We start from the raw sequence: 27,657 nt of genomic DNA, 5'->3' as shown, positions 1-27,657 counted from the left end.
GTTTTTAATTGTTCATTCCTTTTTACCCTTGAAAAGAGATAGTGGTGAACCACCTTCTTGACAACTGAGTGGCTTGCTAGGCCATTTGGAAGGGCAGTTAAAGGCCAACTATGTTGCCGTGGCTTTGATGTCACGCATCAGTCAAACTGGGTAAGGATGGCAAATTTCCTTCTCTAAAAGGACATTAGTGAGTCAGACACTGATTCCGGTAGTTGCTCAGTCACCGTTACAGATTCCAGTGTTTATTCCAGAAATACTTATTAACTGAATTTAAATTCCCCAGCTGCTGTGATGGGAATTGAACTCATGAAGTCATTTCTGAACAATGCAAACATGGAGATAATAGGAGCCTGTTCCTGGATCATTAGTTCAGGCCTTTGGATTACTAATCCAGTAATGCAACCATTATATCATCAATCCCTACAATGAAAACACAACCCATTTAAGAAAAAAATGCCTCCCATGTGGTGTAATTTCAATGTCCTAATTCAAACTTCTAACAATTTGACTTTTCTTTGTTAATGAAAAGTGTTTTCAAAATGCCAACACCCAGTCCAAAAGCCATAGTCAGGATAAAATTGGATTGCTGACTATAGGATCAGACTTCTACTGTATTTTAATCAGTAATTAAACTATAGATATAACTGGTAGTTTTACTAGTTCAACACTTGACTTAGGTCAAAACATATAAAAGAATTAATGAAAATACTTTTTGCAGTAGTGGGTTGGTGCACATATCAAGAATTTAATGCTTTAAATGAATCTCTTTGTCCATTTTGGACATCATCATAGATTCTAGTCAGCAGGTGAGCAGAAGGACAGCAGTTGAAACTCGACACAAGGAACTTGGCTCAGGCAGTGGGGTAGTCGAGGAAACAGAAAAGCTGAATTGGTGTGCTGTAAGGATCGGAGATCACCTCAATGACTCTTTACACAGCTGTTCTACAAGTGAAAGGGGAAAAGATAAAACAGCTACTCACACATTTACTAGCAGCAGTTACTCAATATCACTAACAGCTGAGGAACAAGAATATTGACCTTACTCCCACCCAAAGTACCAGGAACAATGTATGATCATCTTTTTCCTTCAAAGTGAAATGACTCAAAAAAGTAATTCAGAAAATCGAGGTACCGCTGATAAAAGGACGTCAATAAATGCGAAGCAAAGATTGTCAGGAGAGGGACAAATTGTACACAGTGAGTAATGCAAATAGTTACTGTTGAAATGGAAACAACAGGTATCCAGCAAGACGATTACAGTGATACAGCTCTGACGCACATAAAGTGAACCATTTCAAATAGTGACAGACACAGAAAAGACCAAACCCTTCAAACCACAATTGTTCTAAGCAGGGGAGTGCAACAGCTCTCCTTGTGTTCCTGTCCAGCCCTAACCCTACCTACTGGTGCCTTTTCAAGTTGGGTAACAACAGAAAAAAAAACATGTTTCTGCTCAGATGAAAGGATGTTTTGAAACTAAGTTCTTGCAGACTCTTCAGTAAAAACCAATGAGATCAACACTCCCCCAGAATGATGTGATTCACAAGCCTGGCCCTTCAATTAACAGGTATTATGAAAATTCAGTTTGCACTGTCAACCTTTCAACAAGAAAAGCTCATCAACACCAAAAGTTTGAAATCAAACTTAAGCAAATAGAAACTCAAGTGAAAAAGCTGCATTTTACATTAATGTTGTTTTAATTTCAATTGCTGAATCAAAGCCAATTTGCAACATTTACACTGCCTCACCCAGCTTTGTTATCCTGGCCCAGTTTTAAAATAGATCTGCGAATCAGGTGCCAGGGGACGAGATCCAGAATTAGAACCATTACCAGAGAAAGTGTGGATCCCCCTCCTCACTCTATGAAGAGAGAGAGAGAGTGGATCCAGCACCCCTCTCTATAAAGATGTAGGTACTTCAGAGTGGAGAAAAAAAATGAGTGAGTGAGCATCACAGCAAGCCCCAGCAGTGGAGTCTCAGTAGTGAGTCCAGAATACATGGTTGCCGAAGTAACTCCAGAGAATAATTATAACCTTAAGGGCATCCTATGTTTCCTATTCCCTATTGGTGTAGGCCAGTTGTATCTTTACATCCTCTGACTCAACAGCCCCATCAGTCTTCAGGGAGAATCATAACCTGCCCAATATGCTAACTGTCTGATATCCATACACTGTAAGAGGACACTGAGCAACTACAGATTCCCTGGTTTCCCTGGACAAGCTGGCTGTGCCCATACACAGTACAGACTTGAAGCCATTACACTCTACAATATGCTTACCAGAACCCAGTAACTGCTACTCAAAAAACCATCAACATCCATCCACTTTACCTTTAGTCTTGTGGTACAACAATAACTAAATCCTTGGCTCGTCAAACCATTTGGTTCATCTACAGCAGATCCAGGCATAAAGAAAGGGAATGGCAGAAATGGGGAGCTCTGAACATTTTTCTACATTGAATGTCATTTGCTACCAACCCAATCAATATGTTCAAATCCTACTTAAGCTGAGCCTATTCAGTTTCAGAATCTATAACTTCTGGAGGTTTTAGAAGTCTCCATTGTAGTATTCACAAATTTAAAACCTATAAACCTTGTGACAACCAACATTTATAGAGTCAAGAAGGAAAATTGGTCCCAAAGAAAGGCTGCTTGTGACTCCACTTGGAAATTATTTTTAAAAATTTGTTCTTGGGATGTGGGTGTTGCTGACAAGGCCAGCATTTGTTGTCCATTCTGAAGTGACAGAGGGTAGTTCAGAGTCATCCACATTATTCTGGGTCTGGATTCACATGTAGACCAGACCAAGTGAGGATGGCAGTATCCTTCCTTAAATGACATTAGTGAACCAGATGAATAGCAACCAACAGCAGCTACATAGTTGCTATTGTCCAGCTTTTCTAATCCAGATTTTTAATGAATTCAAATTTCACTATCTACCACGATGGGGTTCGAGCCATGTCCCCAGAGCATTAGCGTGATGTTCTGGACTGCTAACCCAGTGACATCATCACTACGCCACTACCTCCTTCTGTCATCAGCTTCTGGGTTTCAAACAGTCATCCAACTAACTATTGCAGGATACCAGCCCTTTATTTCCACTTACTCTCAGTATCATATTTTCCTAGGAATGTGTATCAAAGATCTTACTGAAATACAAATACCACTTTGCTAGCCTTGCATCATCCTTTCTGAACACAGTGAGCGACTTTCAATGGTTTTATTTCTGTTCAGATACCTTAGGACAATAAGAGCTTATCTTCAATGATGGCTTCCATTAACATTACCCCACAATGGATGTCCAATTCAGGGGCTTGAGGTCATGTTTGCTCCCTTCATTGAGACATAGTAATTGACAACAATATTTCCCCAGTTCCAAGGCATCTCTTTCCCATGGCGTGACGTCTAGAAGTTTTATGTCTGCAATTCTGCATTTTCTTCCATGCTTCCCTCAACAACCTTCAAACATTACATTTAGCCCCTGACTTTTATTTACCTGAAGGTGATGGGATTGCTAACTATTCTGATAGCTGTGAGATTTATCCTAAAAACCCTCTCAAGTTCCCTTCCCAAAAAAAAAGATCCATCTCCTATTTTGTGAAAACTCAAGCAAACAAAGTATTGAGCATTTTTAGAGCGTAGCAATAGTATTAAAAATACAAGCAGTGACTTACTTTGATTTGCTCTTGGCAACTGCGATTATCCAACACATTCAATTTGAAAAAAAGAAGAAAAAAAATGAACATTAGTTTACTTACATACTCAGCTTCACAGCATTACAGTCTAATTTAAATGATTCAATAATAACAGCCATTTAGTTGATCTCAGGAAACATGCCCCACTCCACAAATCTATTGTCAACAAATCTCAGGAAAATTCAATTTATTTCATGTATATTTTAAAAGCATCCATAGTTAATTAGCACAATTCCCTGGTGCATTTTACACTCTCACAACATTAATCACATAATGGATGAGTCCTTTTGAAATAAATCTGTTGGAGTTGCCTTTTGGATCGAAAAACGCTCAATAAACTGGAATTAAATTTGCGGACGGCTGCAACCATGAGATACTTAACACAGAAGATTAGCATCACCTAGTGATAGGAAGAGAGTCCTGCAACAGAACAGTGATGAAGTGACCAACACATTTAGTGCAGAAATGAACATTTTACTGAAAGTACTGCAGGTGAGAGAGGTTATGCAGGATCAGAGAATATTAAAATATACTTCCGTGTGCTATTCAACCTTAACAGATAAAAGATAACTTAGTTACTATATAGACATAGGCTGACAGCATGCTGTATTATTGGCTACTTGTTTCAGTGTAGATAAAAGGACAATGTAAAGCTACCCAGGAATAGATAAAAATAGACAATAAAAGCTTGGTACAAATAGATAAAAAGAATAAAGAAGCCACAGTAAGCACTGTCTCCTACACGTCAAGCAAGGCTGTGAAATCAATAATGAGAAACAGGAAAATGGCACAGATTTGGACCACGTTTTCTATATCCATCTTCACAGCAGAAACACAAAATACACACCAAGAATTGTAGAAAACCACAGGGTAAATGAGAGGGAGAAACTTATAACAATCACAGCCATTAAAGAAAAAAAATACTGGGATGAAGGCTGAAAAATCCCTAAACCCGATGGTCCGCATCCTTGGGCCATAAAGGAGATGGCTTAGTTGGAATCTTCCAAAACCTTCTAGATTCTGGTTGGAAATCCACACATAACATGGAATGGTGGAAGACAGGAAAGACATAAAGCAGTCGGTCAATCTCTGTCTTTGGGAAAATGCTAGAATCCATTATTGAGATGGTAGTGGCAGAACATTTGGAAAAACCAGGCAGAGTCAACATGGTTTTGAGAGAGGGAAATGACGTAAGACAATGTTGCTAGAGCTCTATGACAACGTAACATATAGGAGAGACACAGGAGATTCAGTATAGGGTTTCCAAAAGGCAATCTATAAAAGGTATACACAAGCTGACAAACTCATGGTATTGGGTTAATATATTACCATGGATAGATACACTCCACATATCAAAAAATGGCTTCAGACACTGGATACAACAAAATATGGACTCGGACAACAGTCCGGCAATAGTATTGAAGACTCATGTTCCAGTACAAGCCGTAACCCTAGCCAAGCAGTTCCAATACAGCTACAAATCTGGAATCTCCCAAATGTAGAAAATTGCCCAGAAATGTCCTGTCCACAAAAGCAGGACAAATCCAGCCCAGCAATTACCACCCTATATCAGTCTTCAGGGGAGACAATAGCATGGCTGTATTATCAGAGGATTAGTAATCCAGACCCATGTGACCCTCTGGGGATTAAGGTTTGAATTTCCCCACAGCAGATGGTAGAATGCGATTTTTATTAAAATCTGGAATTAAAACGTAGTCATTAAAATCTGTTTCAATAATGTCCTTTCGGAAATGAAATCTGCTGTCCTTACCTGCTTGTGCTTAAATGTGATTGTGGCAATACGATCAACTCAACAGTATTTTGAAATGGTCAAACGAGCCATTCAATTCTAGAAACCACTTAAAAAATCTCAAAAAGGAATGAAACCAGACTAATTTCCTGGTATTCACCGAGGGAAGTGAAGTGACAATGCCATTCTCAATCCTCTCGACACTGCAAAGTCCTCCTTTCTGACATCTAGGGGCTAGTGCCAAAATTGGGAGGGCCATTTGTCAGACAAGTCAATCAACAGCTTAACATAATCATACTCTGAACATATTATCCATAAATGTCCTAGACAACAACATCAGCAACCCAGAATTGTCCTGTGCCGCCATTAGGGTACAGCCACTAGAGGCACAGACAAAATGGTACACAGTTGGGACAGAGTTGCCCTCTGAGTCCTGAACAGTGACTCTGAAACCCACAAAATTGCATGGCATCAGGTCAACATGAGCAACAAAACCGTTCTGGATCAGGAACGTCAATGTCATCACCAGAAGCAGCTTGACAACACAAGTACTGATCAAGCTCATCATGTTCAAGGACACTGCTGCTCGACTGAGTCTGCAGGAAGTGAAGGAACCAACAGAAGGGAAAAACATACTGGACTTCATGCTTACTAGTCTGCCTGCAGCAGATGCATCAGTTCATGACAATTCTGTTACACAGTCCTTCTGGAGTCGAAGTTTCCTCTTCATATTAAGGATAGTGCCATTGTGTGGCACTAGCAATGTACTACATAGATTTAAAACAATTGTACCAACTGAAGACAAGGCATCAATGATGCACTGTGGGCCTTAAGGAGCAGCTGACTCAGCTCCCCAACATTCTGCAATCTCATGGCCCAGCATTTTCCATGATAAAAGCCAGGGGATCAACACTGATTCAATGAAGAATGCAAGAAGGCGTGCCAGGAGCAGCACCAGGCAGACCAAAGAATAAAGTCTCAACTTGTTATCGATGAGACAGGTCTATTTCCAAGCCAAACAGAAAATGGTAAGTGAGCTAAGTAATTCTACAATCAATAGATCAGATCGAAGCTCTGGAGTTCTGTCACATTCAGTCCTGAATGGTGGTACTCAATTAAACAACTCGCTGGAGGATGAGGCTTTATAAGTATCCCCATCCCTGATAATAGCCCAGTACCTTTATGCAAAACATACAGCTGAAACATTTTCAACAATCTTCAGCCAATGAAAGATCCATCTCGGCCTCCTCCAAAAGTCCCCAGCAGCACATATGTCAGTCTTTAATTCACTCCAAGTAATCTCAATAAATGATGGAATGCACTGGATACTGCATAGGCTATGGGCCCTGACAACATTCCAGCAATAGTACTGAAGACCAGAACTTGCTGCATCCCGAGCTAAAGCTGGTCCAGTCCAGCTATAAAACCAGTATTTAAACAGAAAATGTGGAATATCACCCAGATATGCCCAAAAACAAAAAGAAGGACAAATCAAACCAAACCAGTTCCTGTTCCCATCAGTGCACTATTAATCATCAGGAAAGTGAAAGAAGGTGTCATCAACAGTGCTACCAAGCAGCAGCTGCTCAGCAATAACCTGCTCACTGACACTCCGTTTGGGTTCCAGCAGGAATTAAGGGCTACGGGGAGAATGCAGGTAAGTGGAGTTGAAATGCCCATCAGCCATGATTGAATGGCGGAGTGGACTGGATGGGCCAAATGACCTTACTTCCACTCCTATGTCTTATGGTCTTAGGGCAACAAAGTTCCTGACCTTATTACAGCCTTGGTTCAAACAGGAACCAAAAAAGAACAGAATTCCAGAATTAAGGCAAGAGTCTTTTACATCAACCAAGTGTGGCATCAAAGAGCTCGGGCAAAACTCGAGCCAACTGGAATCTGAGGGAACGTCTTCACTGGTTGGAGTCATACCTGACACATGGGAAGTTTATTGTATTTGTTGGAGGTCAGTCATCTCAACTCCAGGACATCTCTGCAGGAGTTCCTCAGGGTGGTGTCCTAAGCCCAAGCATCTTCAGCTGCTTCAGCAATGGCCTTCCCTCTTTCATAAGGTCAGAAGTGGAGATGTTCAGGAATGATTGCACAATGTTCAGTACCATTTGTAACTTCTCAGATACTGAAGTAGACCATGTCCAGATGCAACAACTAGAAAATATCCAGGTTTGGGCTAACAAGTGGGAAGAAATATTCATGCCACACAAGTGCCAGGCGATGACCATCTCCAAAAGGAAATTTAACCATCGCCCTTGACATTCAATGGCATTACCACAATCCCCCACAATCAGTATTGTTGGAGTTATCATTGGCCAGGCAATGAGCTGAACCACCCATATAAATAACGTGACTACAAGAGCAGCTCAGAGTTTAGGAATCCCACAGTGAGTAACTCACCTGTCTTCCCGAACTTGTCCAGCATCTACAAGGCACAAATTAGGAGTGCGATGGAATATACTCCACCTAACTGAATGACTGCAACTCCAACACTTAAGGTGTTGACACAAGCTAGGCAGTGACTTGCTCGGGACAAGAACCACAAACATTCATTAACTCCACCACTGATCCAGTCATGTGTACCGTCTACAAGATATCCACCAAGGCCCCTGAGACAGCACCTTCCAACCTATGATCACTATCGTCTCGAAGGACAAAGGCAGCAAATACATGGGTAGAACACTCTCTGCAAGATTGGAAAAAGCTTCTCCACTGGTTGGAACAGAACTATAACAAAGGAAGATGTTAGTGGTTGTCGAATGAAGGTCCATCGTTTTTAACCTGAGGATATCACAGCAGCTCACCCCCATCTTCTTTAGAACAATTACAGATGGGCACCAAATTAACAAGTTAAAAAGTTTGCTAATTACCACGAAACAAACTCGAGTAGATGTGTCATTTTTAACTTGGTAAACAATAACCAGTGGAATTTCAAGTCTGAAGGATCAATAAATTTATTCCATATTCAGGACTTGGATGAAGGAACTGACTATGGTAATCACAGTTCCTGGTAAAACAAAAATAGATAGGTCAGCAGGTGACAACAACAACAGTAGGCCACTCAGCCCTTCAAACCTGTTCCATCATTCAATAAGATGACGGCTCTACATTCCTGCATTTCCAGTAATCGTTCATCCCCTTTGTAATCAAGAATGTATCTACATCAGCCTTAAAAATATTGTAAAATTCTGATGTGGAAGAGCCGGTGTTGGACTGGAGTGGACAAAGTTAAAAATCACATCCCCAGGTTAAAATCACCAGGCTTATTTGGAAGCACTAGCTTTCGGAGCACTCCGAAAGCTAACATCATCAGTGGTAATGCCATCAGTGAGCTTCCGGATGAAGCACTGGTGGCATGGCCAGCTTTTTATTTAAGTGTTTAAGCTTCCTTGGGTTGACAATGTCATTTCCTGTGGTGATGTCATTTCCTGTTCTTATCTCAGCATGTGGTAATGGGATCCAAGTCAATGTGTTTGCTGATAGAGTTCTGGTTGGAATGCCATGCCTCTAGGAATTCTCGTGCGTGTCTCTGTTTGGCTTGTCCTAGGATGGATGTGTTGTTCCAGTCGATGTGGTGTCCTTCCTCATCTGTATGCAAGGATACTAGTAAGAGGGTCATATCTTTTTGTGGCTAGTTGATGCTCATGTATCCTGGTGGCTAGTTTTCTGCCGGTTTGTCCAATGTAGTGTTTGTTACAGTTCTTGCAAGGTACTTTGTCAATGACATTAGTTTTGCTAATTGTCTGTCTAGGATCTTTCAAGTTCATTAGCTGCTGTTTTAGTGTGTTGGTGGGTTTGTGGGCTACCATGATGCCAAGGGGTCTGAGTAGTCTGGCAGTCATTTCTAAGATGTCTTTGATGTAGGGGAGAGTGGCTCGGGTTTCTGAACGTGTTTTGCCTGCTTATTGGGATTTGTTACTAAGAAATCATCTATACAGTGTATTCAAAAAGAACTGGTACCCAATGAATACAGTCCGCCAATTTCTCAGCAACAAACCCAAACAAGCAGGCAAAACACGTTCAGAAACCCGAGCCACTCTCCCCTACATCAAAGACATCTCAGAAATGACTGCCAGACTACTCAGATCCCTTGGCATCATGGTAGCCCACAAACCCACTAACACACTAAAACAGCAGCTAATGAACTTGAAAGACCCTATACAGACAACAAGCAAAACTAATGTCATTGACAAAGTCCCTTTGCAAGAACTGTAACAAACACTACATTGGACAAACAAGCAGAAAACTAGCCACCAGGATACATGAGCATCAACTAGCCACAAAAAGACATGACCCACTCTCAGTAGTATCCTTACGTACAGATGAGGAAGGACACCACTTTGACTGGGACAACACATCCATCTTCAGACAAGCCAAACAAAGACACGCACGAGAATTCCTAGAGGCATGGCCTTCCAACTGGAACTCTATCAACAAATACATGGACTTGGGTCCCATTTACCATTCCCCAAGACATCACCAATCCAAGGAAACCTAAACACTTAAATAAAAAGTGGGCCATACCACCAGTGCTTCATCCGGAAGCTCACTGATGATGTTACCTAGTATGGTGACAAAATGTCTGAAAACGAACCTTCCAGCTCAGTGGGTAAAACTACAGAGAACCTTAACCTGAGCTACAAATCTTCAAAAAACTCACTATAACCTGGTGTTATATGATTTTTAAACTTTAAAAAATTCTGCATCCACTGCTTTTTGAGGAAGGGAGTTCCAAAGACACTCAATCCTCAAAAACAAAATCCTCATTTCCACCTTAATGGAGAGGTTCGTTTTAACTATGATTCCTAGTTCTAGATTGTTCCACAAGGAAACACCTTTCCACATGCCCCCAACCCCTGGCATACTACATAAATCTCCTCTGATTCTTCTAAACTCCAGAGAATACAGGTCTAGTCTTTCCTCATAAAACAATAAAGATTCCTCCAAATGTTGTGAGGAGGACCCAAAAAATCTGTAAAGTGATGTACAGAACTTTGATAAATCTGCACTTTGACTAGTAAATACAGTTGTGATTTCCATAAGGAGTAATATACTTGCATTGGGAGGAGTTCAAAGAAGGTTCACTAGGTTGATTCTTGGGATGAAGGATTGTCTTATGATAAAATGTTGAGGTTGGGCCTAATATTTGAAGTTTACAACAAAAGGAAGAGATTGTAAGGAAACTCAAGATGCCGAGGGTGTTTGACAGGGTAATTACAGCCTAACAGAGAGCATAAACGAATGCTAAAACTGCAAACATTGTAACATTTGTATCACTGTTACTGTTCTTTGAAGGAAAAGAGTTTGCCTTTATCTACTGCCTTATCGCATTCAAAAGTACTTTATTCGATTACTTTGTGTTACAACTGTTCAACAATTTACTAACCACTCCCAATCCATTAACGGGTTTAACTGGCTGAATATTTGTGCAAACTACTGATAACAATCTTCCACAGGAATAAAGGTTTTGACTTTGAATGGTGATGATTTGGTTAGGTAGTTAGCTTTGCAACAGTTGATGACACATGCTCCTTAACGTCACCCTTCACCTAAATTCGCAGTGCATTTGATATCGGTCTCTGTGTCTCCAATCTCAGCCTTTATGAACCTTACTTTCCCTTGACCTAAGCATGTGTAGGTAAAAACAATAACTGCAGATGCTGGAAACCAGATTCTGGATTAGTGGTGCTGGAAGAGCACAGCAGTTCAGGCAGCATCCAAGTAGCTTTGAAATTGATGTTTCAGGCAAAAGCCCTTCATCAGGAATAAAGGCAGTGAGCCTGAAGGGCGGAGAGATAAGCTAGAGGAGGGTGGGGGTGGGGAGAAAGTAGCATAGAGTACAATGGGTGAGTGGGGGAGGGGATGAAGGTCAGGGAGGAGAGGGTGGAGTGGATAGGTGGAAAAGGAGATAGGCAGGTAGGACAAGTCAAGGAGACAGTAACTGAGCTGGAAGTTTGGAACTAGGGTGAGGTGGAGGTGGGGGAAATGAGGAAACTGTTGAAGTCCACATTGATGCCCTGGGGTTGAAGTATTCCGAGGCAGAAGATGAGGCGTTCTTCCTCCAGGCGTCTGGTGGTGAAGGAGGCCCAGGACCTCCATGTCCTCGGCAGAGTGGGAGGGGGAATTGAAATGTTGGGCCACAGGGCGGTGTGATTGATTAGTGCGGGTGTCCCGGAGATGTTTCCTAAAGCGCTCTGCTAGGAGGCGTCCAGTCTCCCCAATGTAGAGGAGACCGCATCGGGAGCGACGGATACAATAAATGATATTGGTGGATGTGCAAGTAAAACTTTGATGGATGTGGAAGGCTCCTTTAGGGCCTTGGATAGAGGTGAGGGAGGAGGTGTGGGTGCAGGTTTTACAGTTCCTGCGGTGGCAGGGGAAGGTGCCAGGAGGGGAGGGTGAGTTGTAGGGGGGCGTGGACCTGACCAGGTAGTCATGGAGGGAACGGTCTTTGCAGAAGGCGGAAGGCGGGGGGGGGGGGGGGGGGGGGGGGAAGGAAGGGAAATATATCCCTGGTGGCGGGGTCTGTTTGGAGGTGGCAGAGATGTCAGCGGATGATTTGGTTTATGCGAAGGTTGGTAGGTTGGAAGGTGAGCACCAGGGGGCATTTTCCAGGTCACAGGGATGTAAGAGATGCATTGGAGGGCATCTTTAACCACGTGGGAAGGGAAATTGCAGTCTCTAAAGAAGGAGGTCATCTGGTGTATTCTGTGGTGGAACTGGTCCTCCTGGGAGCAGATCCGGCGGAGGCGGAGGAATTGGGAATACGGGATGGCATTTTTGCAAGAGGTAGAGTGGGAAGAGGTGTAATCCAGGTAGCTGTGGGAGTCGGTGGGTTTGTAAAAAATGGCAGTGTCAAGTCGGTCATCATTAATGGAGATGGAGAGGTCCAGGAAGGGGAGGGAGGTGTCAGAGATGGTCCAGGTAAATTTAAGGTCAGGTTGGAATGTGTTGGTGAAGTTGATGAATTGCTCAACCTCCTCGCAGGAGGAGGAGGTGGCGCCAATGCAGTCATCAATGTAGCGGAGGAAGAGGTGGGGAGTGGTGCCGGTGTAATTACAGAAGATCAACTGCTCTACGTAGCCAACAAAGAGACAGGCATAGCTGGGGCCCATACGTGTGCCCATGACTACCCCTTTGGTCTGGAGGAAGTGGGAGGATTCAAAGGAGAAATTGTTAAGGGTGAGGACCAGTTCGGCCAAACGAATGAGAGTGTCGGTGGAAGGGTACTGTTGGGGACGTCTGGAGAGGAAAAAACAGAGGGCTTGGAGGCCCTGGTCATGGCGGATGGAGGTGTAGAGGGATTGGATATCCATGGTGAAAATGAGGCATTGGGGGCCAGGGAAACGGAAGTCTTGGAGGAGGTGGAGGGCGTGGGTGGTGTCTCGAACGTATGTGGGGAGTTCCTGGACTAGGGGGGATAGGACAGTGTCGAGATAGGTAGAGATGAGTTCATTGGGGCAGGAGCATGCTGAGACAATGGGTCGGCCAGGGTGGTCAGGCTTGTGGATCTTGGGAAGGAGGTAGAACTGGGCAGTGCGGGGTTCCTGGACTATGAGGTTGGAAGCTGTGGGTGGGAGATCTCCTGAGGTGATGAGGTTCTGTATGGTCTGGGAGATGATGGTTTGGCGATTGGGGGTGGGGTCATGGTCGAGGGGGCAGTAGGAAGAGGTGTCCTCGAGTTGACGTTTGGCTTCAGCGGTGTAGAGGTCAGTGCGCCAGACTACCACTGCGCCCCCTTTATCTGCTGGCTTGATGGTGAGGTTGGGATTAGAGCAGAGGGATTGGAGGGCTGCGCGTTGTGAGGGTGAGAGGTTGGAGTGGGGGAGGGAGGTAGTCAGGTTGTGGCGGTTAATGTCCCGGCAGCAGTTGGAAATGAAGAGGTCGAGGGCGGGTAATAGGCCAGCGCGGGATGTCCAGGTGGATGCAGTGTGTTGGAGGTGGGCGAAGGGGTCCTCGGAAGGTGGGCGGGAGTCCTGATTGTGTAAGTAAGCTTGGAGGCGGAGGCAACGGAAGAATTGTTTGACGTCACGGCGTGTATTAAATTCATTGATGTGTGGGCGGAGGGGGATGAAGGTGAGTCCTTTGCTGAGGACTGATTGTTCGTCCTCAGTGAGGGGGGAGATGTGGGGGGATGGTGAAAACTCAGCAGGGCTGGGAGCTGGGATCTGGTGTGGGTGTAGAGCTGGGAGTGGGGGCGGAACCTGTAACTGGAGTGGGTGTGATGGTGGGGGGAAATGGGGGTGGAGTCATGAGCAGGGGTAGTGTTCCCCTCGGGGTTCTGGGGGTTGGGGATAGTGACAGTAGGGTCTGTGGAGGACATGTGTAGGCCTTGGCACTTCTGAGGTCTCAAGTCTCAAGCAACTGTTAACACCCACCAGAAGCAGGCAGGATCTTGGTCTAACATTTCAAGTTGAGGATCACGCTTGCTGCAAAGAACAACTCGTACACTTCTATACTGAAACAGATATCTACGAATGACCTGTCTCCATGCTGTAGGGAGCCTAGGATTCCATGAATAAGTGATAGACAGCCAGAAGCACGGTTGGAAACTTCTAACATGAAGGCAAAAATATTAACAACAGAGCCAAGTAGACACACATGTATGATTTAGGGAGGTAAGTCAACTGCAAACTGTGGTGAGCAATGGTCTGAATCTAGCAGGATTTATACTCTCTCAAAACATACATACGGAGGCATTTACAGCCATTGAATGGTGCTATGCAGCTATAATAAATGGTGCAGCATTTATCCTGTACAGTACCCTTGATGTTATGCTGCAGGCTGGGAACTCAAAACTGAGACCTCAGTTCCCACCACAAAACTTTGTGAAACTGAAGTCAATGAAATCTGGTCATGCTTGAGTTAACACCAGGAAATAACCAAGAAAGCCTTCAGTTTGTCATTAAAAACTCCCAAATGGTTGACTAATGCCCTTTGCTGACCATACCTAGTCACACCAAGACATGATTCCAGTCCATAGTTAGACAAGTGATTCTTGATACACCCAGTATTCTGTGCTCACCCGGAGTTGGCCATGTTTGAATCAGGATTAGTGGTGCTGGAAGAGCACAGCAGTTCAGGCAGCATCCAACGAGCAGCGAAATAGACGTTTCGGGCAAAAGCCCTTCATCAGGAATAAAGGCAGTGAGCCTGAAGCATGGAGAGATAAGCTAGAGGAGGGTGGGGGTGGGGAGAGAGTAGCATAGAGTACAATGGGTGAGTGGGGGAGGAGATGAAGGTGATAGGTCAGGGAGGAGAGGGTGGAGTGCTCGTTGGATGCTGAATGAACTGCTGTGCTCTTCCAGCACCACTAATCCAGTATTTGGTTTTCAGCATCTGCAGTCATTGTTTTTACCATGTTTGAATCAGGTTTGCCTTGAAAGTACCAGTTCTGTTTTCTCCCAACCTTCATAGCATCCCCTACCATTTACTCATGGTTGCTTCAGCATGCCTTGCAATTAAAGACTGACAAATTTTGGAAATAGATATTTCTTGCATTTGTGGGTCCAAATACATCACACAGTGAGGGCAATATTTTGAAGGTCTGAAAGTTATATTTCTGCTTCATTTGCTGACTTAAACCACATGAAATCTGGTTTGATTTTAAAAATAAAATTCGTTCAAAAATATAAATGAATTTGATAAAATAAATACAAAAAAAGCTGCTTCCTTTTGTGGAGGTTCTTCACACAAACTTAGAGTTAGGCCGCTCAGGAGGGGAAACTCTTTTCAGACAAGGATGATATAATTTCAGAATGCTCTCTTCCAAAGAGATGAGGATACTGGATCAACTGAGATTTTCAAGACTGGGTGGTAGACTTTGATTTGGATATTGGGGACGTGGACAAAGGCATGCAAATGGAACAGAGGTACTGATCATCTCCCAATCTAAAGAACAAGATGGTAGAGGAGTAGGGCGGCCAAGCACAAGGCTCATCCACTTTCTTTATTTTTTCTCTTTCTTCTTTAAAACCTGGTGCATGGCAGGCGAAGGAAGAGGCCTTCAGTGGCAGCAGCAGCAACACCAGGACAAGTTGGCTGCAGCTCCACCCCAGCCCGGGGTCTCCTAAACTAACAGACTGGGTTGAGGCTCCAGGTCCGCAGCTAGGCCCGGGCGCCTGAAGAAGCTGAAGCATCAGTGAAAGGGACAGGCAGCATCTGAAGGAGTGTCAGATGGGGAACGGGAGATATGGAACCCACACATCCCCATGCCCATGGCACCAGCTTGAATGCGGTCATGGGAGTGGTAGTGGTGGAGGCCCATAACTGAGACCCCAGAGCCTGTTACAGAGACCCAGCAGCAACGGGAGGGCAGTGAAGGACAAACAAGAGGAGAGAGGAAGGTGAACTCTATTACAGTAAAATCTTGCATTATATTCAGTGTTTCAAGATGGCACCGGAGCATGGCAATACTTTGTACATAAGACATGAAGAAACACTCTTCACTGGATTTTTATATACAGTATAACAATAAATCTAAATCTAATTAATTAAATGCCAGGACAGCCTCTAAGTATTGAGCACCGACACAATAACGGCAATATTTTCCTTTTGGTATCAGAGCACCCCCCCCAGATTGGACCAGAAGGAAAGCAACCTGCTCTGAATTAACCATTGAAAAATTACCAATGTGACGCTTTGCAATGTTTGCTGTGATGTTTGAGAGCCAGCTGACTAGCACTGAGTGTTTCTTAACAGAACCATCAAGGCAGAGAACTCAGGGTTTAGTTTTTATAATTTTGTTTCTACAAAATGTGCTTGCTGCCATAAAATTTACTTTTCCATACAAAATCATGATCAAACCTGCAAAAGCAGTTTAAATTAATCTAGATGCATGAATACACTTTCACAATGGCAGATGAAAGCCAGAGGGCAATCTCTGCAACTCCATTCACAGGCTAAGACATGTGGTGTGCATGTCATTAACACCAGTCCCTCTGGCTGGGTCCAGCCTTGATGTGCAGGGAGCACTAACATAGCAAGCTCAGGCCCAAAAGCACATGGAAAGCCACCTGCTCCCCAATTAAACTGAAAGCTCTGGTAAATCAGGAGATCTATTTGGCCAAGCAAGTATCAGCTCTTTATATATCTTCACTACTGAACTAAAAATGCCTCCCTCATCATCATCCAAGATGGCGGCACAGTAGGACTCCTCCACCAGAACCCATCCACTCCTTCCATTCCTTTTCTTCTTTTTTCTTTTTGTGTATTCTTTTCCTTCTTACGTCCTTGAGCCTCCAGTGAAGTTATCACAGATTCCTGGCATCAGCATGGATGTCCAGCCTTTCCTCCCATCCTTGAGCCTCCTGTAATGGTAGACTTTTTATTTCTTTAGTTTATTAAGTACAAATTCTTCAGAAAAAATTAAGAATCTGTACCTAGGTATCTTTGTACCTAAGATGATGTCGTAATGATGTGTAAACCTTTCACTGCACTCGTATGAATACATGTGACAATAAGGCTAATTCTAATTCTCTGAGCTTTGGCATCAGTTCCTGCTTGTAGACAGGCACCTGGACAGTTCAGGTACAGCACATATTTCAGCCAAAGCCCATCTACTCCTGCAGAATTAATGACACATGAATATGAGTAGAAAATGTACAAGTGTTCATTTGCAAGTGAATTTAAAAAAAACAAATATAAATAATTGAGTTCAGTAAACTACTGCCAATGATTTTCATGGTTGACTGATACATTTGAAGGAGGAGGGGAAGTATGTTCCGTTAAACAAGCAATCTCAAACTTAATCATTACATCAGTAGGAGGCTGTTTGACTCATATTATTGGCATTCAGACTACTGGGAAAAAACCTACAATGTTATCCAATCTATGCTTGATCAAAGTGAGGGAAGGAGCTGGACTTAAAAAGTAACACTTGCTCAGGAATAACCTGCTCACCGACTCCCAGTTTGGGTGTGCCAGGAACACTTGGCTCCTGACTTTATTACAACCCTGATCAAATCAGGAACAAAAGCTGAATTCCATAGGCAAAGTGACAGGGACTGTCCTTAACATCAAGGCCTCATTTGACTGTGTTGTGGTATCAAAGGAGCCTTAGCAAAACTCTCCAATGCTCAAGGTTATACCAGCACAAACAAAAACTGGTGTGGCTTTTGGAGGTCAATCATCTCGGTTCCAGGCCATCACGGCAGGTGGCTTACCAATTCAAGGGCAGTTGGGAAAAGGGTTATAAACACTGTCTTCTGGATTAGTGCTGGAAGAGCACAGCAGTTCAGGCAGCATCCAAGGAGCAGCGAAATCGACATTTCGGGCAAAAGTCCTTCATCAGGAAACATTGGCCTGGCACATGAAGATCATATCCAGTGAACTAATAATATGTTAAAAAAAAATCAATTTTCACCATCAATCATGTTTCTTTTCAACCTTATTCTTCTGTTCTTGGGAAATATTTCCTGTTTAACAAAGCTTCATTGAAACCTTCTCACTGAACTGCTGCCTTCCTTTTAAAATCACACATACCCCCAGTAACATGTTTTTAAAATAAAGCCAATCTTAGTGGAGCCATGGCTCTCAACCTCCATCACTGCCAGCACTACTTATGGCTTTCAGCACAGCGAATAACAAGAAGTGAAACAGTACAGAATTCTGGGAACAAGATTAACTGGAAAAAATCTCATCTCTCCACAGCCTAGCCTCAGAATCAGCAAACTAACATCACGACTTGGAAAGACTCATTCATTGTGGGATTTTGACTTAGAAATGTTTTCTCTCAATTGAAAACAGATAGCAGGAGGTATATAGTTCCCACAAGAATGAGACCACTTTAAGGCGTTATCCTGCTGTATTCCCCGATAAATGGGATTCAGATTTTGTTTCCAAGAAATGGTTAAAACAAAAATCTGATGTCACCCATCTGATTGAAAAATAATATGAAGCATATTTAGCTTTTGCTTATGTTTCAAGAAAATCATATTTCTGAATCACTAAGAATAGTAGGGAATTTCAGAACAGCTTTGTTGCATGTGATTTCATTTTGTCTAGTGTGCAATAACATTGCAATGACAGTACAGCTGGGGCTCCAGTATTCTGTTGTATCCACAGTAGAGTGCTCCAATGCTTCCTCTTTGACGTACCGTTGTGAACTCTGTCAACCATCAAGTACTCATCAGCAAGAATGAAGAAGCCTGCATTAACATAGCACCTGTTGAGTCCTCAGGACACCTGTAACCAAGAAATTTCTTATCTAAGCTTTGTCATTGTAGCAAGGGCCTGCAAATTGAACAGATGGTCAAATTAAATGGTCTTGTTGGAGGGATGAATATTGGTCAGAAGGGCAGATAAAGTCTCCTTTTCAAATACACTGGTTCTTCGATTTACAAATGTCCAACTTATGAATGGGATCACATACAGTGGTGTAATTTTAAAGATCTGACATACAGAGTTATGAATGGCTATTTTATTTCATTCTGCATTTGTTCCAACTAGTGTACAAGTCAACATGCAAACAGACTCCAGAGAGAAACCCGTTCACAAGCCAGGGACTGCCTGTAATATTCTGGGATGTTTTGTACCAACATGAACTGGCAAACCTCATACCTTAACTGAAAGACAATACCTCTAGCAATGTAGAACTGCCTCAGTACTCAATTAAAGTGTCAGTTTAGATAGACAGTTCTAATTTCAGGAATATTCTAAACTAAACCAGCCATATAGACAAAAATAAAAGATCAAAAGGAGGAAAAGAGAACATGAGGAGTTTTGTGACGACATGTCAACAGATTAACATCAATACTAAGCACTGCAGTTGTGTCAATAGTTACCTCACGTTTTGGGGATGGATTTACAAGATTAACTAACTGCAGAACTGCACAAGGTGAAACAGATAACAGTTGTTGCAGTAGGAAGATCTAAGTCTACCAGTATCTCCAACAGTGCTATGCATTCACAACTCCCTTTGACCTTCCCCTTCCTGAAGCAGAATGATCTGTGCTCAAAGAACTTGGCATTTATTCCTTTGTAACCTCACCTCAATTAAGTTTGGGCAGGATATGACACTGATCTGCTTTCTGTTGTGTACAGCTGCATGCCTGCTTTTTTGAACAGAAGTCCTCTGCCCACCACACAGACCCATTCAACCACCTCCAATACTCACCCTGAATCTGGACCTCTCCCTCTGGCCATTTTCGTGCATGTGATCTTTTCAGTGAGAACTGCCAACGTGACACCAGTTGGCTTAATCTCTCTGCTCCCCTCACCAACTCTAATCTCTCTCCCTCCAAGCTTGCTGCACTTTGTTTTCTCTCAGGTAAAACCCTGAATCTGTTATCATACTTGCTGATGAGGATGGTGACCAACTCTTAGACACTTCCTATACCAATAACCAACAAAACAAATGGCATTTAAAAATACCCTGCAAGGACTGTAACAAACACTACATTGGACAGACAGGCAGAAAACCAGCCACCAGGATACACGAACACTAACTAGCCACCAAAAGACATGACCAGCTATCACTAGCATCCTTACACAGAGACGAAGAAAGGCACCACTTCAACTGGGACAACACATCCATCCTAGGACAGGCTAAACAGAAACACGCATGGGAATTCCTAGAGGCATGGCATTCAAACTGGAACTCCATCCATAAACACTTCAATTTGGACCCCATTTACCAGCCTCTGAGAAAAAGAACCGGAAATGATAGGACCCACCTTAACAGATCAAGACACATAAATAGAAAGCAGGACAGAAAACCAGCGCTTCACCAGAGGCTCAATGATGATATTACCTAGCATGATGAAGAAATGTCGGAAAACAAACTTTCCAGCTCAGCGGGCAAACCTACAACCTGAATTCCTACCTCCACCTGGACTACAAGTTCACTGTTGAACATCATGCTGTCATTGAACTCATCTCTTCTGGAGATCTCCCCTCCATTGATTTCCATCTCAGTTTCTCCCCTCCCGAAAAGCCACCTGAACAGTCTCCTTCCACTACACCCCTCCTCCACCTGCCTGAGCTCGTTCTCACTTTGAACAAAGTTTCCTTTAACTTATTTAATTTTCTCCAAGTCTAAAGGTGTGGCTATGGATACCTACATAAATCCCAGCTCTGCCTGTCTCTTTGTAAAGTCTATGGAGCATTCCTTGTTTCAATCCTAATCAGGCCCCCATCCACACTCTTTCTCTGAGATATGATGTCGTCTTCAGGGGGGTTTCCAGCTCTCATCCAGAATTGGAAAGACTAATCAGTTTTGCTTCCAATTTCCAATCTTCTCTCACTTGGGCGGCAGGGTGGCACAGTGGTTAGCACTGCTGCCTCACAGCGCCAGAGACCTGGGTTCAATTCCCGCCTCAGGCGACTGACTGTGTGGAGTTTGCACGTTCTCCCCGTGTCTGCGTGGGTTTCCTCCGGGTGCTCCGGTTTCCTCCCACAGTCCAAAGATGTGCAGGTTAGGTGAATTGGTCATGCTAAATTGTCCGTAGTGTTAGGTAAGGGGCAGATGTAGATGTAGGGGTATGGGTGGGTTACGCTTCGGCGGGGCGGTGTGGACTTGTTGGGCCGAAGGGCCTGTTTCCATACTGTAAGTAATCTAATCTAAACCTTCACCTGGCCCATCTTGGACTCTTCTCTTCCTTTCCTTAACTTCCCTGTTTCCTTTTCCAGAGATAGATTGTTTAACCAATATCCATTACAAACCCACTGACGCCCACAGTTACTCTGGCATGGGTCTTCCTCACACTCCACTTCCATTTCATTCTCCCAGTTCCTCCGTCTCCTCAGCAACTGTTCCAATATCTACCCTGTCAAGTCCCCAAAGTCCACACCTTTAGACTTGGAGAAAATTAAATAAGTTAAAGGAAACTTTGTTCAAAGTGAGAACGAGCTCAGGCAGGTGGAGGAGGGGTGTAGCGGAAGTAGACTGTTCAGGTGGCTTTTCGGGAGGGGAGAAACTGAGACGGAAATCAATGGAGGGCAGCATCCAACAATACCTCCTTTGTCCTCAATCAAGAATTTCAAAACCACCCCCACCCCCCACCTCATCAACCACGCCAACCCATCTCGTACACTTCTGCTGTGAACCCTTCACCGCTTCCCAGAACAATAATATGATATCCCTTGTCCACACTTTCCACTCCACCACTCTGCACATCATCCTCTGCCATTTCCACCATCTCCAGTTGGATGGCACCACAAAACATACATTGCAGTATGATGTAGGAGAAGTAGACCATGCAGCCCATCAAGTCCACTCTGTCATTCAATGAGACCATGACTCATCTGTTGGTCCTCAATTTCACTTAACCGCTTTGTCCCCATAACCCTTGATCCTTTTACAGATTAAATATTTCTCTATGTCAAGCCTCGAATATATTTAATGACCCAGCCTCAGCAGCCCTCTGTGGTAAAGAGATCACTACTCTCAGGGAAGAAATTCCTCACCCTTATTCTGAGATTATGCCCCTGGTCCTAGACTCTCCCACAAGGGGAAACAATCTTGCCATATCTACCCTGTCAAGTCCCCAAAGAATATTGTATGTTTTAGTATGGTTGTCTCTCATTCTTCTAAGCTCCACAGAGTACAGGTCTCATAAGACAGTCCCTCCATAATGGGTGTCAGCCCAGTGTACCTTGCTGGTACTGCTTCCAATGCACCTTTCTTAGATGAGGGACCCAAAACCTTTCCCAGTATTCCATCTGTGGTCTGACTACTGCCTTTTATAGTTTCAGCAAAACGTCCACTTTTACACATAAGGGAAGGCAATGATGTAGGGGTATTATCACCAGACTATTAGTCCAGGGACCCAGGCTCAAAACCAGCCATGTCAGGTGATTGAAATTGAATTTAATAAAGACCAGGGATGAATTTTCTAATGAAACGTTGCCAATTGTTAGTAAACCAGATGGGTTTTTCCAATGTCTGGCATAGATGCGACTCCGGATCCTCAGCAATGTGATGGACTTTCAACTATTCTCTAGCCAATTCGAGCTGGGCAATAAATACTGATCTGCCTCATGAATGAATAAAAAATAACAAACCCCATTTCCTTTGAAATAAAGGCCAACATTCCATCTGCCTTTCTTATTATGAGCTGAAATTGGATGCTAGTTTTTTGTGATTCATGGGCGAGGACAGTCAAATCTTCCCATCCCCTGCAATATCAGCATTTTGTAAGGACCATTCCCTCCGTGACACCCTGATTGACCCCTCCACTCTTAACACTTCCTCATTCCCACATGGCACCTTCCCACAAAGCTGTAGCAGATGTAACACTTGCCCATTCATCTCCTCCCTCCTCACCATCCAAAGCACCAAAAGCACCTTGCAGGTGAATCAGCATTTTCCTTGTACTTCTTTCAATCTTGGCTACTGTACTCACCACTCACAACGTGGTTACCTTTATATAGAGTCATAGGGGATTCCATCACAGAAAGAGGCCCTTCAGGCCATTGAGCCTGTGCCAGTCAAAAGCAAGCACCTAACTATTCTGATCCCATTTTCCAGCACATGACTGAGGCTTGCATGACTTGGCATTGCAAGTGTACATCTAAATGCTACCAAAACATTGGGAGGGTTTCTGTCTCTACCACACTACAGGCATTATGTTTCAGATTCCCACAACCAGATATCCTAAATTAATCCAGTCCCATTGGCCAGCACTTGGCATATCCCTCTAAATCTCTATGCGTGGACTCATTCAGATACTTTTTAAATGGTATAATAATTGTACCAGCTTCCACCACTTCCTCTGGCAGCTCATTCCATACATGCACCACCCTCTGTGAGAAAAAACTGCCCCATAGATCCCTTTTAAATCTTACCCCTTTCACCCTAAACCAATGCCCCCCAGCTCTGGACTCCCCAAATCCAGGGAAAAGACCTTGTCTATTTACTCTATCCATGCTCCTCATGATTTTATAAACCTTTATAAAGGTCAACCTCAGCCTCTGACGTTCCGGAGAAAACAGCCCCAGCCGATTCAGCTTCTCCTAAAAGCCCAAACCCTCCAACCCTGGCAACATCCTTGTAAACCTTTTCTGAACACTTTCAAGTTTCACAACATCCTTCTTATAGAAGCCCAAGTAATCCTCCAAAAGCTAGTACTTCCAAATAAATCTGTTGGACTATAACCTGGTGTTGTGCGATTTTTAACTTCTTCCAACAGAAGGGAGACCAGAATTGCACACAATATTCCAATCGTCTGCTTCAGCGAAAATAAACCCAGTATATCCAATTGTTTTTCATAAGTAAGACTCTCCAGCCCAATCAACTTCCTGGTAAATCTCCTGTGGACCCTCCAAAGTGCAATCACATCCCTTCTATAAAAGGTAAATTCCAGAACTAGGAGCAGTAAAATAACTGTATAAAAGGTTGGTCAGGCCACAGCTAGAATATTGTGTGTAGTTCTGGAACTTACTGTATGCCATGGCTAATAAAAGCAAGTGTTTTTAACAGACTTTGAGGGAATGGCAGGTTGTTATGCAAAGGATAGGTTAATAAGTGACTGACTGGAAGAACCTGAACACTTCACTAGAGAGAGTCCACCATTTCTGTTATTCAGCAGCAGCAGCAACAACTCGGAGGGCAGCAGCTTGGGCCAGGGGCCTGTCAGGAGCAGTAAATCACCAATTTAAGCTTTTACATTTGACATCAGAGAGCAGAGGTTTCTGGGAAAGGAGGGACTTTTTTTTATTTCCGTCCAGCTATATAAGTGAGTGTTTTTTGAAAGGGGACTAGCAGGGATGGCAGTGCAGAGAAAGGAATGTTCCTCCTGCATGATGTTTGAGGTGAGGGATGCCATTAGTGTCCCATCCAAATACATCTGCAGGAAGTGCACCCAACTCTCGCTCCTCCAAGACCATGTTAGGGAACAGGAACGGGAGCTGGATGAACTTTGGATCATTCGGAAGGCAGTGGCTGTGATAGCTAAGAGTTACAGGGAAGTAGTTATTCCTAGGCACGACGAAAGCTGGGTGACTGTTCAAAGGGGGGAAAAAACAGTCAGTGCAAGGATCCCTGTGGTCGTTCCCCTGAAAAACATGTATACAGTTTTGGATACTGTTGAGGGGGAACGACTTACCAGGGGTATGCAGTGGGGCCCAGGTCTCTGGCACAGAGTCTGTCCCTGTTGCACAGAAGGGAAGGAGAGAAAGGAGGAGAGTGTTAGTCATTGGGAACTCAATAGTTAGAGGCTCAGATAGAAGGCTTGTTGGGAACGAACGAGACTCACGGTTGGTGTGTTGCCTCCCAGGTGCCAGGGTCTGTGATGTCTCGGATCATGTCTTTGGGGTCCTGAAGGGATAGGGTGACCAGTCCGAAGTCGTGGTCCATGTAGGTACCAACAACATAGGTAGAAAGAGGGATAGGGTTGTAAGGCAGGATTTCAGGGAGCTAGGGTGGAAGGTGAGAGCTAAAATAAATAGAGTTATTATCTCTGGTTTGTTACCCATGCCATATGATAGTGAGGAGAAAGTGAGGACTGCAGATGCTGGAGACCAGAGTTGAAAAATGTGGTGCTGGAAAAACACAGCAGGCCAGGCAGCATCCGAGGAGCAGGAGAATCAACGTTTCGGGCATAAGTCTGAAGAAGGGCTTATGCCCGAAACGTCGGTTCTCCTGCTCCTTGGATGCTGCCTGGCCTGCTGCGTTTTTCCAGCACCACATTTTTTCAACACATAATAGCGAGGCAAGGAATAGGGAGAGATATCCGCTGAACATGTGGCTGCAGGGATGGTGCAGGAGGGAGGGTTTCAGGTACTTGGACAAATGAGGCTTATTCTGGGGAAGGTGGGACCTCTACAAACAGGACAGCCTTCACTTGAACTAGAGAGGTGCTAATATTCTGGGTGGGAAATTTGCTGGTGCTATTTGGGTGGGTTTAAACTAGCTCAGCAGGGGGATGGGAACCTGAGCTGTAGTTCCAGTGCACAGGAGGATGAGTGTAGGGAGGGCATGGACAGGATTTCACGGTCACAGGAATGTGTTGGCAAACAGCAAGCTGTCTGAAGTGTCTCTACTTCAATGGCAGAAGTATCCAAAATAAGGTAGGTGAGCTTGCAGCATGGATAGGTAGCTGGGACTTCTATGCTGTGGCCATTTCGGAGACATGGATAGAGCAGGGTGAGGAATGAATCTTGCAGGTTCCAGGGTTTAGATCTTTCATTAAGAACAGGAAGGTAGTAAAAGAGGGGGAGATGTGGCCTTATTAGTCAAGGATAGTATAACGGTGGCTGAAAGAAGTTTTGACGAGTACTCGTCTACTGAGGTAGTGTGGGCAGAGGTTAGAAATAGGAGAGGTCACACTGCTGGGAGTTTTTTAATAGGCCTCCACAGAATTCCAGGGAGAAGGAGGAGAGGATTGGCAACATGATTCTGGGTAGGAGTGAAAGGAACAGGGTGGGTTATTATGGGGGATTTTAACTTCCCCAATATTGACTAGAAATGCTATAACTCAAATACATCGGATGGATCAGTTTTTGTCCAATCTGTGCAGGAGTGCTTCCTGACACAGTATGTCGAAGGGCCAACAAGAGGGGAGGGCCACACTGGATCTGGTGCTTGGTAATGAACCACGCTAGGAGTTTGATTTAGTTGAGGGTGAGCACTTTGGACAGAGTGACTATGATTCAGTTACGTTTAATTTAGCGATGGAAACAGATAGGTACATGCCACAGGGCAAGAGTTATCAATGGGACAAAGGCAATTACAATGTGATTAGGCAAGACTTAGGATGTATAGAATGGGGACAATTGAAATGTGAAGCTGGTTTAAGGAACAAATATTGCATGTCCTGGATAGGTATGTCCCTGTCAGGCAGGGAGGAAGTGATAAGGTGAGGGAACCGTGGTTTACTACAGAAATTGCAACTCTTGTTAGGCGGAAGGAGGCGCCTTATGTGACGATGAGACAAGATGATTGAGATGAGGCGATGGAGAGTTACAGATGAGCTAGGGAGGATATAAAGAGACAGTTAAGAAGTGCAAAGAGAGAAAACTTTCTATAGATATGTGAGGAATAAAAGGATGACTAGGGTAGCAATAGGGTCATCACAGACCCCACTGTCACTATCCCCACCCCCCAGAACCCCGAGGGGAACATTACCCCTGCTCATGCCTCCACTCCTATTCCCCCCACCATCACACCCACTCCAGGTACTGGCTCCGACCCCACTCCCAGCTCCACACCCACACCAGATCCCAGCTCCCAGCCCTGCCAAGTTTTCACCATCCTCCCAGACCTCCCACTCACTGAGGACGAACGATCAGTCCTCAGCAAAGGACTCACCTTCATCCCCCTCCGTCCACGCATCAATGAATTTAATACACGCCGTGACATCGAACAATTCTTCCGTCGCATCCGCCTCCAAGCTTACTTTCACAATCAGGACTCCCGCCCACCTTCCGAGGACCCCTTCGTCCACCTCCAACACACTGCATCCACCTGGACACCCCGCGCTGGCTTATTACTTGCCCTCGACCTCTTAATTTCCAACTGTCGCCGGGACATTAACCGCCTCAACCTGTCGACCCCCCTCCCCCACTCCAACCTCTCACCCTCACAACGCGCAGCCCTCCAATCCCTCCCTCACCATTAAGCCAGCGGATAAAGGGGGCGCAGTGGTAGTCTGGCGCACTGACCTCTACACCACTGAAGCCAAACGCCAACTCGAGGACAGCTCTTCCTACTGCCCCCTCGACCATGACCCCACCCCCCATCACCAAACCATCATCTCCTAGACCATACAGAACCTCATCAACAGCTTCCTCATTTCCCCTTCCCCACCTCATCCTAGTTTCAAACTTCCAGCTCAGCACTGTCCTTGACTTGTCCAGACTTGTCGAACCTGCCTATCTCCTTTTCCACCTATCCACTCCACCCTCTCCTCCTTGACCTATCACCTTCATCTCCTCCCCCACTCACCCATTGTACTCTATGCTACTCTCTCCCCACCCCCACCCTCCTCTAGCTTATCTCTCCATGCTTCAGTCTCACTGCCTTTATTCCTGATGAAGGGCTTTTGCCCGAAACGTCGATTTCGCTGCTCGTTGGATGCTGCCTGAACTGCTGTGCTCTTCCAGCACCACTAATCCAGTACTTGCTTTCCAGCATCTGCAGTCATTGTTTTTACCTTAGCAATAGGGTCAGTTAAAGACAGAAGTGGGAAGTTGTGTGTGGACCCTGTGGAGATCGGAGAGGTGCTAAACAAATATTTCTCATCGGTTTTCACTCAGGAAAA

General features: G+C 44.3%; 2 protein-coding genes across 2 annotated transcripts in view; one reads left to right on the top strand and one right to left on the bottom strand.

The window, feature by feature from the left end:
• The window catches only part of rbks (ribokinase), a 271,611-nt gene that overhangs the window by 163,873 nt on the left and 80,081 nt on the right, over positions 1-27,657 (top strand). The window lies entirely within an intron of this gene.
• Positions 1-27,657, bottom strand: part of mrpl33 (mitochondrial ribosomal protein L33) — a 44,863-nt gene that overhangs the window by 12,435 nt on the left and 4,771 nt on the right. Inside the window, exon 3 of the mRNA XM_072551343.1 lies at positions 3,673-3,691. Coding sequence (XP_072407444.1) covers positions 3,673-3,691 — 19 coding nt within the window. The remainder of the gene's footprint in view (positions 1-3,672; positions 3,692-27,657) is intronic.

This window comes from Chiloscyllium punctatum, chromosome 3 (assembly GCF_047496795.1).
Source record: "Chiloscyllium punctatum isolate Juve2018m chromosome 3, sChiPun1.3, whole genome shotgun sequence".
In the NCBI taxonomy this organism is placed as follows: domain Eukaryota; kingdom Metazoa; phylum Chordata; class Chondrichthyes; order Orectolobiformes; family Hemiscylliidae; genus Chiloscyllium; species Chiloscyllium punctatum.
This window is presented reverse-complemented; position numbering and strand designations above follow the sequence as displayed.